The sequence below is a fragment of the Lepidochelys olivacea genome (genome assembly GCF_965140295.1).
Source record: "Lepidochelys olivacea isolate rLepOli2 genome assembly, chromosome: 7".
NCBI lineage: Eukaryota > Metazoa > Chordata > Testudines > Cheloniidae > Lepidochelys > Lepidochelys olivacea.
Window position 1 is genome coordinate 89,513,579 of NC_140417.1, and position 19,358 is coordinate 89,532,936.

At 39.0% G+C, this 19,358-nt stretch overlaps 1 protein-coding gene across 3 annotated transcripts in view; it reads right to left on the reverse strand.

Moving 5' to 3' along the window:
- The window catches only part of PRKG1 (protein kinase cGMP-dependent 1), an 892,904-nt gene that overhangs the window by 112,888 nt on the left and 760,658 nt on the right, over positions 1-19,358 (reverse strand). For all 3 annotated transcript variants that reach the window (XM_084633959.1, XM_084633958.1, XM_084633960.1), the window contains exon 9: positions 10,781-10,855. In XM_084633959.1, the coding sequence (XP_084490085.1) occupies positions 10,781-10,855 (75 nt within the window). The remainder of the gene's footprint in view (positions 1-10,780; positions 10,856-19,358) is intronic.

A 19,358-nucleotide genomic window follows, 5' to 3' on the forward strand; every position in this document is an offset into this window, starting at 1 on the left:
TGATGTTAGTCTGGTGGCTCCTGTGCTTTTCTTGGCGGGGAGCTAAGATGCCACTCTTTGCCCCTGTTCTTGGGTGCCCAGGGCCCCGCTACAAGCCCGGGAAGGTGCTAGAGGAGGGAAGTGGGGGAGGGGTCTGGGTTTGCTCCTCGCTCTGAGTCCCAGCCCCTCTCAACCCCTGAGGGTTTCTTACCCTTGTCCCCCTTAGGTGGGGTTACCCTCGGTCCTTAGGTGCTGGGGGGGAATGGAGTCTTCCTGTCCTGCTGGGGCAGGGTCTCCCTTACTTCACTACTCAGGTCTTCCAAATCTCTCAACACATCTCCAAGCTCCAGTCCTCTCTCCTTCCTCCTCCCCCCCTGTCTGCCTGAAACAGGGGGTTTTATTAGGTTCCTAACAGGGCCTTGATTGACTGCAGGTGCTCCAATTAACCTGCAGCCACCTTCCCTAGTCTACAGGGGACCTCGCCTTAATTAGCCTTGAGTTTATATATTTCCCCTCTAGCACTCTCCCACTGCTCCCTGGCCCTCCTGAATCACACACTGTTCCCTTCATTCGGCCAGACGCCCAACTCCCCCACCTCCCCCCCACTTAAAGGTGCAGGGCGGTCATTACGTCAGTAGCCCCATCAAAAAAGAAATGAGGTTGGTTTGTCATTTCTTCTTGACAAATCCATGTTGGCTACTACTTATTAGCCTATTATCACTTAATAATTTGTTCCAGTATCTTTCCAGGTATGTAAGATATCACAACTGGTCTACAGTTCCCCAGGTCTGCTTTGTTCCCCATTTTAAAGGTACTATGTTTGCTTTTCCTCCAGTCCTCTGGGACCTCACCTGTTCTCCCTGAGTTCTGAAAAATAATCGCTAATGGTTCAAAGGTTGCTTCTGCTAGTTCCTTAAGTACTCTAGGATTAATTTCATCAGGACCTGCCGACTTGAATACATCTAACCTATCTTTAACCCGTTCTTTCCCTATTTTGGTTTTCATTCTTTCTCCTTTGTTGTTAACATTAATTGCCTAAAGTATGTGGTCATGAATTGCCTTTTTAATGAAAACTGAAGAAAAATCAACATTAAAATACCTCAGCTCACTTGTTATTGGCTCTCCTTCTCCACTAATAGTGGGCCTACACTTACCTTCATCTTTGTCTTTCTCCTAATTATTTATAGAACTTATCACCTTTTATATCCCTTGCAATGTGTAATTCATTTTGTGCTTTAGCCTCTCCGGTTTTGTCCCTACATGCTTGTGCTATTCTTTTATACTTATCCTTCACAAGTTTTCCATGTTTCCACTTTTTGTTAGGGTCCTTTTGATTTTCAGGTCATTAAAGAGCTCCTGATGGAGCCATACTGGATTCTTACTGTTGGGGACACTGGGGCATGGACACTAGGTAACTCGAGGGGATGGAAGACCCGAGTGTCGATAAAGCCCCCTCGCACTAGGCCCAGGTGTCCTTGGCCCCCCTCCTGCCTGGAGGCACTCGCAGCAGCTCTGCGTACTAGGCCCAAGTGTCCTTGGCCCCCCCGCCTGGAGGCACACACAGCAGTTATGCTAAGAATCTGCAACAATATGTTGCAGAGTCAGACTGCCTGAAACTAAGCAAGGCCAAACAGGGGAGATATGGAAGAACAATGCTGAATAAAGCGGCTTTATGTATAGTTTAACAAATGATACAGAGAATCAGGGAACTAGCTGGGAACTGGATTGGCTGGCTATATGGATACTTGGGGCAGCTTGCTATTGGATAAGTATGCTGGGAAAAAGGATGTATAAAAGCCTGTGTAACTTCCTGTTCTATGGTGCAGGATTTGAGATTTTATTCTCCCTGTACCTTTTTGCAGCTGCAAATAAACTTTTCTGCTTCTCCACCCCGTTGTGATTATTGGGTGTAGCACACCGGGTAACGAACCAACTCGAGCTGTTGTTCAGCCTCTCAGCACTGGATGCCGGCAACATTACTATTCTTCCTAACTTTTCTTTGCATCAGAATAGTTGCTGTTGCGCCTTTATATGACGCACAATATAATTGGTGTAAGTCTTTTCAGGAATAACAATATGCAATGTCTTCTGATTTAAAAAGGAAACACTTTATTTTGCAACCCTCATTACATACAGTCAAGAATGACTATACTGCAATATATTGTGATGTGGTCTTATCTTTTAAAATAATTTGACAATTCCATTCCTTGTTTCTCTGTCTCCACATATGTGCCTATTGATTACATCAATTTTAACAAGAAATCCTACTGATATACTAGGATAAAAACTACAATTAACAGTGGGCTGCAACATAAAAGCCACAAATAATTGAGATCCAGATCATCCTGTTACACTCTAAGCTTTCTAATTAAAAGAAAAAATCCCTCAATTTGTCAAATATTTTAAAATCTATCATTTACAACACTGTGTTCGATATGCATTTCACAGTGTTAATATATTTAAAACTGTTGTACAATTTTAGTTAATAAAATGTCTGTAGTGCACTTTTTTTTAACTGCTGAGGCCAAACTAGCTTTCTTCTCCACTACACTAACTGATTAGGAGAGTCACTTTCATTATTTGCATGACCTGAAAGAGGAAACTGGAAATCCTGCTTTGATAGCATTAGCACTCTTTTTGAATTTGTAGGCTACACTTGTGTGTGTGTATATCCTGGCACTGCCTTCAGCCAAGTTGAAAAAATGGTTTCCACATGCTCAAACTGTCTAAATATTTGCACTGCCATGAGCCAGAAAATAATTTTTATAATAGAGAAACCCCTGATCCCATGAGTAAGTCTATTATTTGAGAAAATATTTGAGGCTCAGCAAAAACATAAGACCCTAATTAAATTATTCTCTCTAATTGGCACATAGTTCCTATTTTTGAACTTGATTCTAAAATGTTGATTTTCAGCATGGCTAAAAATGTTCCCAGGCTTATGTTTCTAAGAAACATAAACAAAAACAAAGCCCTTTCTAATACATATACATACGGATAACGTTGATAATGTTCTGTTAACATACCGTAGTTGATAACATTCTGCTAATATTCACTACAAAATCCATGGACTGCTATCACTTTATATTAAAGGGCCATCTTTTCATATGGTTTGCAAAAATGCACTTGGAAATACAGTTTGCATATGCAGACCCTTCCCATTTGCACAAACAAACGAGGCACTTGAACTGACAATTGCCCATTTGGGGTTAGATTTTGCCCTACATGACCTCATATGAATTGATGGTGAGCTGATGGGCCACACAGCAGCTGGAGTCCCCAGAAAGAATCCTGGCTGACTTAACTGGAATTATTCTTAGGGGCTACCAGTCACTCACTCTGGCAGGCCCATTGCACCCCACTACCTTCATCTAAGCAAGAAGGTGAAGGCAGATTCCAACCTTTACCCATGTGTATAGGGAGTCACCAGAATGTGCACCTTTGAATTCACAAATTCATCTGTGTACACAAATAGATACACCAGATCATTTATGAAGGCCCTTTGAAAATTTGTCCCTAAATGTCCCCAAGTACAATGCATTAAAGCTTAAATTTTTAAAGACAGTTCCAAATTTTAAGTTTCCTGAGGATCCCCAGACTGTGAGCCTTAACCCTGAAATACAGCCATTAGTTTCTGTTAATGGCTTGCCATTATTTAGGTTTAGTTAAATAGTAATTGCCTTTTTTGGTTATGTGTTTCACTGAATGCAGCCATTGCTCTCCCTTCCCCTGTGACTCCAGCAAGTCACTATAATGCAAACCTAATAAAATACCTTCTTTTTATCCTTCAAACATACATAAACAAATGAGGGAGGTCGAATAAAAAACAAAAGGAAAGAAAAGATTGCAAAGGAAGGTAATAAATATAGATAATAAATAAATAATAAAAACAAAAAAGCAACACTGAAGAAAAAAGCAACACATCTATTTTTTAAAAACAAGAAAAATGATACGGATTTCAGGAGACAGTGAGTTCCATATTAGAAAACTCACACAACAAGAGTGACTTCAGACAATGGGTGTGTGGGGAGGTGGGGGAGAATCCTTAAAAAGTGGATGGCATCCAAAGACAAGATACCTGTCAGTACTAGGAATAAGTTTTAATTCAGCTAAGCACACACTTAACTTTAAGCACATGAATGGATTAAGTAATTACATGCTTTGCTGAAGTGGGGGCTCAAAAACCAATAGTGCTAACTTAATGACAACCTGCTACTCTATAGGCAGCCAATGAAAAGAATGCAGGACAGGCAAAGTAAACTCATGTTTGCTCAAGTCATAGAACTATATTTTAAATAGCAATGCCAGTATAAATATTATTATTAAAGCCTAAGGGAAAGAGAAAATATATAACACCAGGGAGAGAATTTAATTCTGACTAGTAAAATGTAAATATATCAGCAAAAATAATAATAAAAAAACCTCACTGAAACAAGTCAATAAGCTGCATGAAAAATGAGATTTTGCTAGGAGTGATGAAAGAGAAGTGGTGAAATGACAGTTACTCCTTTGATCAGTTAAAGAAAAACATTGATAGGTTTGGATGCAGCTCATCTAAGCCTCCTTAGAAAAAAAAGGACAGTGACTGTAAATACAGGTCTTAAAGCACAGCTAAGGTAACGATGAGGAAAGCTATTAGTCAGGGCCAGATTAAGACATAGGCCCCTGACTTGGGCCACAGCTCCTAGTATCAGGTAACGAGGGCAGAATCTCAGTTTTAATTTTAAAAAAGTAAGCCCTCAGGGTTATAAAAATCAAAAACTTTTTAAAATGGAATCTGAGCATAACCAAAACAACATCTGCTTGATTCTGCGGATGGTCTGGAACAATCGCTCTGAGAGATAGGTGAACTGCTGCATGTATCTCAACAGGGTGTTAATTTCATGACACACTGCCTGGGGATTCTATGTGGCAGGAGGAGAAGCTTGCAGGGGATTTAGCCCACTAAGCATGTATGCCCTGGTTACTGGGGAAAATACTGGGTGGCGTACATTTCTGCCAGCCTGCCTATATATGGGGAGAGGGGACTGCTCCTGTTGCTGCTTCTAGGTGACCCCATGCTGCTGACCCATTGCTCTAGCTTGGGATGTGTCCCCCCTTGCCATTGCCACCCCAGGGAGGGACAAGGCCAAATTGCAGAGGGTCTCATATTGTGGTGTGCAAAGGGATCCAGATTGCCTTGATCTGGCCCTGGTAGTGGTTAAAGTGGTGTAGAATGTGAAGAACTTCAGGAATCTATGGAACATGGAAAAATCCCAGTAGAAGTGATGGGGAGAAAAGCATCAGACTCTCTCTAAGAGTATGTGAAATTCATAGAGTTCTAAGAACTCTGTCACCCCATGTGATTTCAATAACTGCATTAGAAGCCACCTGTTTCCTATTGGATTTGTTAGAGCTTCAGCAGTGGCTCCACCTGGAATTAATTTAAGAAAACAGGTGCTCTCTTTTTAGGAATTTTCTTTATATATAATGAATAATAATTCAACTTATTATGTAATGTTTGCTGAACGGGATCCTTCCACTGGTATGCATTGTGGTTCTTCTGCGATTACTGTTATTCTTGGGAACAAGAATCATGTTAAATGTATGCTTCTCTTTGTGACCCAGCAACCTCTTTGTGCCAACTGGCAGAGTGCACAGTGGGTTCATAGGATTTTACAGGACTCCTCGGGGTCAGATGTATATGTAATAGTTCACCAAAGGGTGACATGTGAGATCTCTACTGAGAGCCAGTAGCTCATTGGTCATCATAATCATTCCTAAATGTAAGGATGGATAATATTTAAGAAGTTATTTGTCTATACTGAAAATTAGGTTCTTAAGGTCCTGGAGTCAAGAAAGGTCACCAAGAAGTGATGTCACTTGGACATGTTCCTTCCAGGCAGGAGGTAACAGACACCCACCTCCCTATTTCATCATATGTGTATTGTCTGCCACACAATGAAGATCTATTTGTATACCAAGCCAGGTGCAAGTCAAGAAATTGTGAAATCTACAAGAAAGAGAAAATTTGCAAGAAGAAACAAAAACAAGAAGGGGGAGGGTATCCTGTTTATAAATGAAAACAAAGGATAGAACTTGTATATCTTGGAAGGCAAAGGAACACACTGGATCCTTCACCAGGGAAGCAAGCTGACAGCATACTTGTCTCATGAAAGGAGGATCACAGCCAAGTCTGGTTAAAAAGTACTGCAAGGAATTTGAATGAGCCAAACTCAACAAGACATAGAGTATCTTGGTAATTAAGTCTAGGTTCTAGAATGTGTGTTATAATTTTGTTTTCGAAGTAACCATTTGTTCCCAATATTTTCATTACTTGAATCTCCATGCTTTGCTAAATAAACTTATGAACTTTGAATTCACTATACACATATCTAAGTGCTGTGTGTTAAGTGGAACAGTGATTGGAGGTAGAACTGGTAAACTGTACTGTTTCTTTGGAAGTAGTGAATCTGAATACCGTGAGTGTCCAGTGAATCAGGAGCTGGACACTCCAAGGAGACACTCAGAGGGCTTGAGGGTTGGAGTGTGCTTATGGTAAATAAAATGTGTTACTGTGTTACCAGCCTATCTATAACACATCAGAAACAATATTTATACTTTTCACATTTTCTATTCCTCTTGGCTTAATAAATATGTGTTAATTACATGAGGACATAGTATGCATTGAAATAATAAAACACCATGGTTAAAATATTAAAAACTGTTGGCTTTCTGAGCTGCTAAAATCCATCATACTTTTATAGCAAGTAATGGCAGACATCAATATGATATAATGTTCAGTTGAACTGACGTTGAGGGTGGTCAACACCTCTTAGAATGAGGTCCTTACTATTTATAGTTTCCAATGATGCTTGCTAAATTTCTGATCTTTTTAGTGAACCTGATGTAAGGTTATGTAGTAATCCTTATTCATTCAAAGAACGGTTTATGATATACCATAAACAGCGGAAAATGTGATGCTTGCTACTACTAAGTGACAAAATACTATTATGCAATTTTCAGTTATTGCAAATCACAGCACTTTGCTAAAGCACAATTGTGTCTCATGCTTTCTATGCGAAACTCTTTCACTTCATAGTCTTAAATTTTGAAAGGATAAACCCTTAAAGAGCAATTAGCTGAAGTTAATTAAGAGCCGTTTGAAAAATAATCCAGGTTAAAGTTTCTGCCAAGTAGATTTTCTCCAAGAGGAATTTTATCTTGTCAGACATAGATATAACAACTGTTGAGTGACGAAGCAGGTTCCAAATTTTCTCCTTTTACTCATAGCTTTTCAGTCATTTCTACTGTTCTATTCATGCCTTTTCCAGGCAATTGCTTTCAAGAAGTCAAGCAAATCCAGATGTGGTATTTAACTAATAAAGGCCATATCTTTTGAAAGAACATTTCCTTTATAACCTTTGTAAAGGTAGACAGCACTGATGACTTCTGCTTTTTTAAAGTCAAAATGTCACTATATGGGGGGCAATGGTATGATTGCTGACTCTGGCACCTTGGGATTGTATGCAAGGGCTAACCCTTGACTTGTAAAACTGCAGGTAAGGACCTAGAAGGTGCCATAACAGCTTGTCTGTTCTTCTTACTGTGAAACTGTCCACCTAATTAAGGTCTCTCTAACATTAGGAATCTTCTGCCTCATCTTTCTCATTGTGTGAAATATTGAGCACTAGAAAACAAACAAGGAAAAGCACAAGATAAAAGTACAGCAGAATGTTAAGCTATCTACTGACATTCTAGCTTCTAAAAAAATGGATTGCTCCACAAGAGATCCAATTCTGCAGGCTTTCTCAAGCAAAATATCTACTAAAGTCAATGGGAGTTTTACTAGGATTTGGGCTAAATGAGCCAAGTGATCATAAGGCCTTAAAAGTGGTCAATGGACATTGAAAATACTTTCTTGCATGATATTTATGTTGACGTGCATATCAATGTAATTTAATCTGTTTAGGTTTTTAGACCACAACCACCCACCTACCTCACCTATCTGAGGAGCACATACTGCATATCAAAAACATGGCTTAAAATGACATAAACCTGAGAGGATTTTCTATGAAATGATGAAGAGAGTGCATTACTTTTTTTCATCTTATATTAGCTGCTAATGAATTAGAAAGTGAAGGTCTAACAAAGGCTGTGTATGCAATAATTGAGTTATATTACTCAGCAAATCCCAACACCTACTACCAAGTTTTCTCCCCACATTATCCCCCTGGAAATCTAAATAGTAGCACTGACATGGCATATTTGTAACTCTCTCTCTCTGCAAAGCAATGTTTAGTTGCCTGTGGTTAGTTTACTGGACTACAGTAACTTCATAAAATTGGTCTTTGTATAAGCTGCTACTGACCATTAAAATAAAATTAGGAGGTCTGCCTAGTTATCTGCTGCAAGATCATCACTTCAAGTCTGATTCAGCATTCCTTCTGTACCCCAAATTCCCACTGAAATCAATGAGAGTTTTATTTATTTAAGGAATCAAGGATGAAGTCCTATATATTTTGTTACGGGGCCATAATTCTGCACAATGAGGAGAAAAGTAACTTAATAGAGAGGTGCAATAGGTTAAAAAAGGTGTTTGGAGTGATAAACAGAAAATGTCTCTTTATTCTGTTGGCACACTCCAGCATTACCAAAATTAATGCAAGACACTGAAAATGGGACACAGACTTATTATATGACAGAAGAATTTTGAGTTTCAATTCTTATAAAACGAATAATATTTAGTTCCTTTCCATTTCTCTCTACAATAAAACCATACATTCTTCATACAGACTTCCTTAAGCCCACAAAGACTAATGCAAAACTACTATGTATATTTTAGTAGTAAGCTTTAATTTAGGCCAACAGAACTGAAAGGCTATGATAGTCACACTTTTCAACTGTTTGATTCTGAGAAGAACCCTAATATCTAATCTTTTGCCTTCCTTAAAGTGGTAATGGTAAAGAGATCTGCAAAAGAGAAAACATCAGATTTTTATACAATAGCTTCAGTTTCTCTTTAAATTATTCTTGACTTAGAGCCACTTGTGTTTAAAGTCACTATTAACCTTTATCTGAGCAAATCTTGATTTTATTCATTTATTCTGAAGTGTTAAGAAGGATATTCCAGGCCTACCTGGAAAAGCTAAAGGTTTAGGGTGAAATTCACAAAGCTCATTAGGTGCCTAAATCCCCTACTGCAAGCCACACAACTCCTGCTGAACCCTGTAATTCACAAAGCTCATTTGGTGCCTAAGTTTTTTCCTCTGGGCATATGCATTGCTGCCTAATTTTAGGCACCTGGACACCTATCTCCTGCTAAACCCCAAAACGATTCATGAGCCAGGGAAGACAGTCGTTCATTCACCTAACTTGCTCCAGGGGCTGGATCTGGTTAGTGCCTTTTGGGCACACCAGCTGAATTGGGCCCCATTCAAAGGCTGTCCAGAAGAGGAGTAGGAGATGATTGTGGTGCTGCCACCCACCTTATGACCTTTAGACTAGTGGTTAGAGTGCTCACCTGGGATGTGTGAAACTTGGTGGGTGTCCTAACAACTGGACTACAGAGTCATTCCCACTCTCTCCCCCCAATCACGCTTTCATGATTTAACCAGAGTGCTTCAACAGGAGAGACTGAGGGAGCCCCAGATCAGAACATCCCATAGTTCAGTAGTCAAAGCATTCTCCTGAGAGGTTGGACTTCCCTGTTCAAATCTTTTCTCCCCTTCTGCCAGGAAGGGGGGGAATTGAATATGGGTATCACACATCCCAAGTGAGTGTTCTAACAAGTGGGCCAAAAGTTATAAAGTTGGACATAACCACCACCTCCTCCTCTATGCTGATACCTAAATTATTCTTGCAAGAAACTATGTAGGCACCTAAGCCAGGAAAGAAATTCCTTTTCGTGGGTCCGTAGCAGAGCTAAGTGCCTCACTGTAGCCTGGACTTAGGAGCTTTTCTCTGAGAAAGGGCCACTTTTTAGCACATTGTCATCTTCCATTGGCTAGCATAGGCAGGGAGCCACCTAGCATGCTGGCTTTTGTGGATCACATTCAAAGATGCCTTTCTCTCCCCATTAGGGAGAGGTTCACTAGGCTTTGTGAATCAGACTTGTTCCTGTGAATTTCTAGGCACCCAAGGTGCTCAGCATTGCAACACCTAAGTCCCTTCCTGGATTCCATCCCTAGAGTCTAAACATATAGAAGTCTTTCTGTTAAGCAGAAGATATTGACCAAGTGGGAATTGTTGCAGCTCTTGTTTCTGTTTGTTAGCACTTTTATTATTTAAAACATTTTGAAGTGATTAAACACTAGTCTTAACTTCTAGAAGGAATACTTTAAGCCAGTATTTTGGATGAAAATATTATTCCATAGCAAAGTAACTGTATCATTCAAAAACTACTCGGCTTTCCCCTCTTCAACCTTCTTTTACAGAACATATTTTATTTGCTAAGGTTTGAAAAACTCAGGACTGTTTGAAAATAGCCCAAAATATGTCAATAATTTCTACTGAGGCAATGTCTTTGTCATCTTGAGGTTTTTTTATCAGTTTAGAATTGACATACATTAATTCCTATCTTAAAATATTTCATGACAACTATTTGCCAACCACTTTTAAAATTAAACTCTTTAGATTAACAAAACATTATACTATATTTCTTTTATTTCCTATCAGACATTTCACTTCCTATTTTATAGCATCATGTAATAAAAAGTGTATGTTTTTAAAAATTTCTTGATTTGATTTCAATTAAAACACAGGGTATAGGCAGTACATTGAGATTAATTGGTTAAAGCCAAAATCATTAGTTGCCACTTACTTTGCTTTTGCTTCTGCATCTTCATAGGCCTTATTGGAAACATCATCCAGACCTCCAATCAAATGTTTGAAAGAGCTGTAAGAATAAAGTGAAATTTCTAAGATATATGACTTATCTAATATGGAATTAAAACAAGAAAAATATGTTTCTTCAACAGCATGTCATCATCTTGACCTTGATCTATCAATAAGGACAGATATGATCAACAGAAGCTGGGAATGGACACAAAGAGAAAGAAGTAGAGAACTAATATGCTCACCTCACATTTCATTTTCAAAACACTTTCATAAATGTTTAATAAGAAATAATAACACATACATAAATTAAAAGTAAGGCCCAATCTTATTCCTCAAGCTATTTTAGGGACTGATCAAATTGAACTCGGTGGCAAAACTCTGACTGACTGCAATGGCCATATTTTGCTTATAATTTCTATAAAATGTTAGGCAAAAAAGTCGTAATAATGAGGGTTATTTATAACTGTGTATATAGTGCAATAACCATCAGCTTCCCTTTAGACATGGCCTTTTACGTAATAATAATCATGGTTATGACTGAAATATCACATAAACATACACACAACACAACTCTTTAGTTTTGCCACTTCGTTGAAGTCAGAATTTTTGAAATTATATGACATACACTACCATTTACACACAACTTAGTAAAAGCAACAGGAAATGCATTAACTAAAAACTGAAATGAAAGACTATCTTTGAGCTTCCATGAAAATTATGTCCTTTTAAGAATTTTACCATGGTTAAGGGCTATAATTTTAACTCTTAAGATGTGTTCGTGATTAAGCTAAGACCTCTTTTCACAAAGGAGCTGATTACTCAGTAGTGTTTCAAAAATATGTATAAATTTGTACCATGGTTTCAGGGTTGTCTTTGGCAAAGAAACCTGGCCATGTGCGTGGCTGCAAACTCTTATCTGGATAACAGTGAAATCAAAACATACATACGCAAAATATGTTCATTGACAAACATCTTATTAAATCTTTGGGCTCTGAATCTAGATTTCATGGGCGATTTGTACAGTATTTTCTCTTCTATAAAGATTTGAATGTAAGGTAGTCAAAGGACAAAAAGCTAAAGCTACAGCAGACAAAACTTATCCATAATATAACCCTGTGGCATACACATAGGCAACTCCTGACCCATCAGCATTACTGCTAGTGAAGCCTGCCAATCAGCCAGATGTCTCTGCAAGAATACCTTTCACAGCTTGGCATCTGTGTCTTGTGAGTGCCAACTATATGCCATTTGGGGTTATGAGTACTGGCCAAATCCGTGAAAGACGACAAGGAGAAAGAAGAGATGAGTTTATGTATATTATTGTTTGCTTGCACCACCTACAAATATGTGAGCAAGAAGGAGGTGCTGTTGTAATGCCCCTGGTATTTTGTAATGCCCCATATATTTTGTAATGCCCCTGGTATTTTGCCAACTGCCAGAGGAGTAAAATGATAGCTTAGATATGCTTGAATGTAGTTATGAAAATTATTTTTTGCAATGTTCATGAATAAGTGTTTCCACAGTGAAACAGCATGTAATAGAATAATAAGAAAATGTAGAAGTACTACAAAAATTAGTCTATTATTATTAATATTCTATTTAAATATTCAAACATTGCATGCTTAGGATACAGCTGGATCCTAAGGTCCATAGGAATAATCTTTTTTTCTTCCATTCCAACCTTCCACCACTGCATCAAGCTGACTTTCCCCAGGATTTCAGCAGTGTACCAGGATACTTATAGCATTTTACATCTTCTTCTTCTATCCAACTGTCTCCATGAACAAATCTTACCCCAGCCTTAGGTCTCCTGAAAGCTGTGAGAGGAATGGGCTTGAAAGGACCTTGTGGAATATCATTACTTATTAATAAAACAAACCTCAAAAGAATGTTTAATCCTAAACCACAGCCTGTATAAGATCAGTGGTGCTAGGATAGAATGAAATCTGTTTTACTTTCCATCAAGCTTCAGCTGTGTGTCAAACAACTCATCATATAGAGAGACGACACAGCCACCCTTGCTGAAATCCCCAAATTCACAGCCATTTCATCAGAAGTTAAAACAAGGGCTTTAGAGTAAGGAGATATCTGTAACAACAACAAAAAAAACACAGCACCACCTCCCCATTCCTCTAAGCATTTCCATGCAGAAAGTAGCACATTTGGGCTCAGTTGTTGCATTGCTAAAAGAGCTGGGGAGAGGACAGCATCGTCATCATGTGCTCCTGAATGCACTGTGTCTTAGTTGGGAAGTGCGAATGAGGCACTTAGTGGGGCTGGCAGGCTGCAGGCTGGCAGGAAGGGAAGGTCATAAGCTCACCCCTTTGTAGGATATGTAGCACCAGCCGCTCATTCCCAAAACAGGGGCACAAGGGTAGCAGGATGCTTTCTGTACCCTCTCCTTCCTCACAGACAATGGTGTTTACTTTTTTTTTTTTTTGCAACAATATTCTGTAATCCCACTGCTGATGATATTTGTGTTTTAATATGAACTTTCAATCCAGGACACAGCAGGAGAAACAGAAGAGACATATAAACGTGTTTATGATATCAAAGTTTCAACAAAAATGGTTGAGATCATGCAAATGACTTTATAGCAGAATCTACTAAAGAAAAAGATGGTCAGTGGAGGAGACACCTCCTGTTTAAATACAAATATGTCATGACACTGTATCTACGTGTGTTAGGAAATCAAGTAAAATAGATTTATGCTTAAATTTGATACCATATGTTTGAGAGTTTTCTCATTGTCACAATCTTCTTCTTTTTGAAGAAAACAGTTCACAACTCAAAATTTCAGTAACAGTGGCTCTCTTCGCCTAGAAGTTCAGCTTTGTTCTTAACAGATTTTGTTGTTTGATTTTCACAGGCATGTGTATGCATTTGATTGTGATGGGAGTTCCAATATTTGAGCTGCTGAATTATTAAAATCCCAAAAGAAAGGGAATACTATTAGCTCAAAATAGGGTCATGCAACAAGTCTTTGACAGGACTCCTACTTTCTACACAGAGATTGTCTTCATGCAGTCAATCCTTTTGGTAAGTCTCCTTGGTTCTGGTCATCCCATTCACCAGGAGGCACATCCAGGCAGCAAGCTCTCTCAAGCTCTTGGCTGAGAACTCTGCTCTCCTTCCTGGTCAGCCTTAAATTGAGCGGGGCTTCCTTTATATAATTCTCCTCTGCACATCTGATATCTTCTACAGGTGTAGCAGAGTGAATCCAATTGGGCTCATTGGTCTTCATTAATCCCTTCCTTGCCAGAGTGGTGGCCTGTTTGCCCCCCAGGGTCTCACTGGTAACAGCCTTTGAACTATTTAAGGTCTGTTTTGTTAAGACATTTTGCTGCAACTAACATGTAATTGAAGAAGATAGTGAAGAGAAACTAAAAAATTTAACTATTCTCTTTGTTTCTTTCTTCTTCAGACTCAGAAGAGTAAAATCAATAGTTTAACATATATGTCAGCACACAAAGTATGTGAGCTAATACCTTTTATTGAACCAACTTCTGTTGGTGAGAGAGACAGCAGAAGTTGGTTCAATAAGAGATATTACCTCACCCACCTTGTCTCTCTAATATCCTGGGACCGACATGGCTACAACTACACTGCATATATGTCACAACTGCTCTGTTATACTAGTCACTTGGTACCAGATTTGTAAAGGTATTTAGGCACATAAAGATCAGGTAGGAGACTAATGGGATTTCCAAAAGTGCCTTGGAGCCTAACGCCCATTTCTTTTTAAAATCCCACTACGCACTTATCTGTATCTTTAGGCACCCAAATACCTTTAAAAATCTGGCCCTCAGTCAGTCAAATGATTAAGCCTGTCAGTCATTTGGTTAAAGGGCTGACAACAAGGATGAAGCATTTGACAAAATGCCTAACATTGCTCAATGAATTAACCAACAAAAGGAATAACGATATTGTATTTTATTGCATGCTGTCAAATGCAAGGGAGCACCTATCATTCTGTAACGGCAAATGCCATGTAGCATTGTATCATGAACAGGCTACTTTAGCAGTAGCTGTAGCTCAAGTTTTATTGGCTGTCATATTACAGCTTTGAAACATTTACACCTATTGATTTTGTACTTCTTTTACCCTGAACATTTATATTTAGGTCATCTTGGAATACCAGAAAAAGATCAATACAAATGTAAATGCAAATGTTACAAAAATGGCAAATATAAATAAAAGATGGGCCTCATCAGAACTTTCAAACACCCCTACATGCGGAAGAAACCTGTGATTCATCCCCATCTCTATAAATATTTTTTGCTCAGCTTGTGGGGCAAATGCCAAAATTCCCTCTCAGTATACCTGATGGGCAATATATGGCAGTTTCATGATGAATTATATTCAAAATCATACCAAAAATGATTTTTGGATTTCTCACCCTTCCCCTTCTTGCATTTGTTCTACATGCAGAATGGTCACAACTAAATCCTCTCCTTTCTTTCTTTAATTTGGTTTACAAAACACAGCTCCTCCATATTGAAAGTGTATAAATTATCTACACAATTTTTATACAAAACTTACTCATAAAATTTCAAATTGTACCCTCCCAATCTACTCATTAGCACTAGTAAGTCTTCCTTCTTATTGCATCCTTATTCCACAAAAAGCCTATATAATCTTTTCAGAGAGCAGTGAAAGTTAAACTCAGGCGGTGTCAGACCAGAGGTGCAAAGATTTCCAGAGCCAAATTCCGTTATACAAGCCTCTTTCCATTTAAACTGGATGAACAGAAGTATAACAAGAGGAAATATTTTAACAGTAACCATTTTTATTTGATTTAACACGGGGCTTCACAAAACACAGGCAAATATTCCCTTAGATATACACATGGTACAACCCTGCAATTGTGGGTAGAATTTAACCACAAGGGAAAATAAGCAAAGATACCTGACAAATAAAAGAGTACTATAAATGTTCATGTTTACCTATGCCATACCTTTGCTCACAAGAAAATGGAGTTCTTGCATATGCCTTTTGGTGCTGAAAATCCCACGTCTAGGCTTTTCAACATTTCTGAAGGGTTTTGTAAGGTCAGTCATGTGGTGATATAAGCTTTGCCTTGTAGTTCACAATTTCCATGATCCTTTGGATATCTACCACATCTTTTGGCTCCTGAAGCTCTAATATGGGCTGCATATAATTTGGATACATTTCTTTCCCACAGAAACTAACGAAGTGACCAACATACTTTATTTGTTCTGTTGTGAGCTGGCATTTATCATTCAATGTCAAACCCGCTTGCTGAAGATTTCCAAGCTCAGCATATAACTATGCCAGCTGAGCCTGTATTTCATTGATGGCGGAAAGAACATTTCTCCTCCAGCAGACATTTTTGTCAGTTTTGTTAGATTAGCATGGATCTTTATGTTACCATTAGGTGGAAGCACTACGAACACTTCAGCACTCCAAGGAGTGGTTTTCCTTTATGCAGGCTGTTATCCTCATTTGCTCTGTCATCTCAAATTCTTATTTTACTTTCCCCATCAGGATAATGGAAAGGTTGCCATGGCCTAGTGAGAGATGAGCTCTCAGTCCTATTAAGAATACTCCAAATGGCCAGCCTAACACACACAGCCTCTGACAATTGAAGTCCTACCACTTCTCTTCTCACGGAGGTGGTCTTACAAATAAAAAAGAGGGGGTGTGAAAAGTGAGTGTCTTATGCTTGCTCAGGCTGCTCAGGGGAGGTGGGGCCCTTTAGCTGCAGGCAGACAGCTCACCCAGGAGAAGGAAAACTGAATTAAATCCTCTGAAGACAGAACACATATTTTGAGGGTAGTGGGCAGCAGGAGTACTCTTATAGAGAGACAAATAGAAACAGCATACACACTCCTGAGAACCAACTGGCTGGTGTAGTACCCTTGAAGGGAGAAGCAGCAGCCAACCTGTGGGTATTGTCAGGCCTCACCAGCCAGAGACCTAAACTGTGACAGTAGGTGACATGCTGGATCTTTGTTCATTTTCACCTCGCACTTAAAGGATGGAAATAGTTATTGCCTTTAAGGGGTGGCTCATCCAGCCTACATATAACTCCACCAGGGACTCCCAAATGTTGGGAGGGCTGTTTTGGCCTACACTGGCAGTTTGCTTGCCTCAAACCTGGCAGCCCTGGACCAATAAGATCGCAAAACAAATGATTAACAAAAGTTTGTGAGTTGTTACTTTCATGGTGTCATCCTTAACAGGCCGGTTAAAGTGCGAAGCTGGCCAAGATGATGGTCTGAAGAAACATTAATATACTGTGCATTCAGGAGATCAGGTGGTCAGGAAATGCAACCCGAGAAATGGGTCTGGGTATAAGTTGTACTATGTAGGTGGTAGTGACAGGAGAAATGGTGTAGGAGTGGTGACTCACAATGAATTTTGTAAAATCTCCATCTTCCCTATTTGCCTTTGACAGAAATAAAAAATGGAGACCTCCCTTAACATCAGGGGTACATTTTCAGAATTACATGTGTTTTCAGCTGCATGAACTCAAATGACTTTAATGGGATCTGAATAGCTAACACTTTGCACACTGTTCCCTTTCTCTGTGTTTCAGAATGTTAGTTTTCTAGTCTCTTGACTTGTAGATCAATAGATGTTGCTGGAGATATATTGTTCAAAGACAAACTTTACATAAACATGCAAGCTAATAATCACATCATGCTGACCAGGTTAGTTGTTTTGTTGCAGAGCATATGTTGCCACTTTTGACACTGTGAGTACTTTATTACTTTACTAAAACAAAAGCTTCTTGAGATATGAAAGCAGGGAATGTATGGTAATTCAAGCACAGTACATGATACCATTTCGCCTACTTCATTCTATGTTCAATCCCTAACTGCCTAGCACATAGAGCTGTGTTTCACTTGGTGATTTCAGTTCACAGTGATTTCATGAAAACCTTCTTTCACACTTTGATTTCTTTAGGTTTGAAATAATGTTGAAATGAGCTCATCCAAAACGTATTTGCTTTGGCCTGGGTTTGGACTTAAACCTTGCAAAACAAGACTTCTGAGTGATTTCCACCCAAACCCAAAAGTCTCACCAGCAGCTGAAACTTAACCCAATTTCACTGTGAATTTGCGCCACATTCACAAACCTCACCAAAACGTTATTTGGAACATGGCCAGTGTGTAGGATTTGTAATGGAAACTGACACACTGCAAGTCTTCTCTAGTTGGGGGTCCATGAATCCAGCAGGGTTGGAAACTTCAAATTAACAGCAGACTTCTACTGTTTTAGCTAATGGAGTAACTGGTAGCAAGCCAAGGTTGTTATCCTCAATCTTACCACTAGAGGGGGATAAGATACATATTTTGTCAAATAGTGTCACAGTTATTAGACAATAGAGACTATCTAGACAATAGAGAACTAATGACACTCAGGAGTCTTGGGTTCTGTTACAGGGTTTGGAAGGGAATGTGTTCTACTGGTTTTGGACCCTTCTACTACTACCGTCGCCCCACAGCTCTGTGCCCCCGTGCACTCTCCGCTGCTCTCTACTTCGCTCTAGTTGCTTCCTTCTCCTACTCAGGTTCCAGGAAGGGAGCATTCAGAGTACAGGAGAAACAATATCCTTGCTCTTAATTCTGGTAGCACAGCAGATCCTGGCAGTTGGGAGGAGCAGCTGCAGGGAAAGTTCTATTCAGCCCCTACAACCCAGGGCTGGAGCATGCTCAGTACAAGCAGAAACTTGAGAGGCCTATAATTTGGCCAAATTTGTGTGAATTTTTACAAGGCTACCAAAAGACATTTTTCATTTTTCTGAGTACAGAACCCTCCCTGCCAAATTTCTAGTCCCTGCTTCAAAGCAAGGAAGTGCTAGAGCTTCTAAATAAATCTGACATAAGAATTCAACATTGGCAAAACAATATATTTTTCCATTTCTTGTTTCTGGAAATGGCTAATCATTGTTGCTGGAACTTTCCATTACAATTCAGTTTGAGGCAGACGCATGCATCAAAAATATCAGCCCAAATGGTTAAAGTTTAGCAAAGTAATAAGCTACTGAAAACAGGGTCTTCTAATGGAAATTGTCAGACAAACTTATTTCTAGGCATCACTCCCAGCTCTGTCCATAATAGAGGGCACAGTATCAGCCACTGTAGGTGAAGTAGAGTCCTAATTTCCATTGACACCTCCCTTCCTGTTGCTCACATTTTCAAATTCCTTTCAGGCTAAATGTTTTAATGTTTAGTTCAGCCCAAAGGCAAATATTCTTGGAAAGTGGGAACAAAACTGGTGCCTAAGTTCAGAGTTACTTGAATGTGAACTCAGTAATTGCACAGTATTTCTCAACAATTATCAGACTGCAGCATGTGAAATATCCAAATAATTTCCTGTTCTACAGGTATAGATAAACGCAGGGTTACCATATATGCCACAGTATAGTAGTTGTTAGTAAATGTTGACTTTTTAAATGGCAACCCCTGCATTTTCTAATCAGAAATTCTGCAGGCAGATAACTCAAAAATGACTGAAATTAGAAAAATGCAAACTTAGAACAACACTGGTGACTTTGCAAGCAGAGGTAATAATATAGATAGTATAACAAT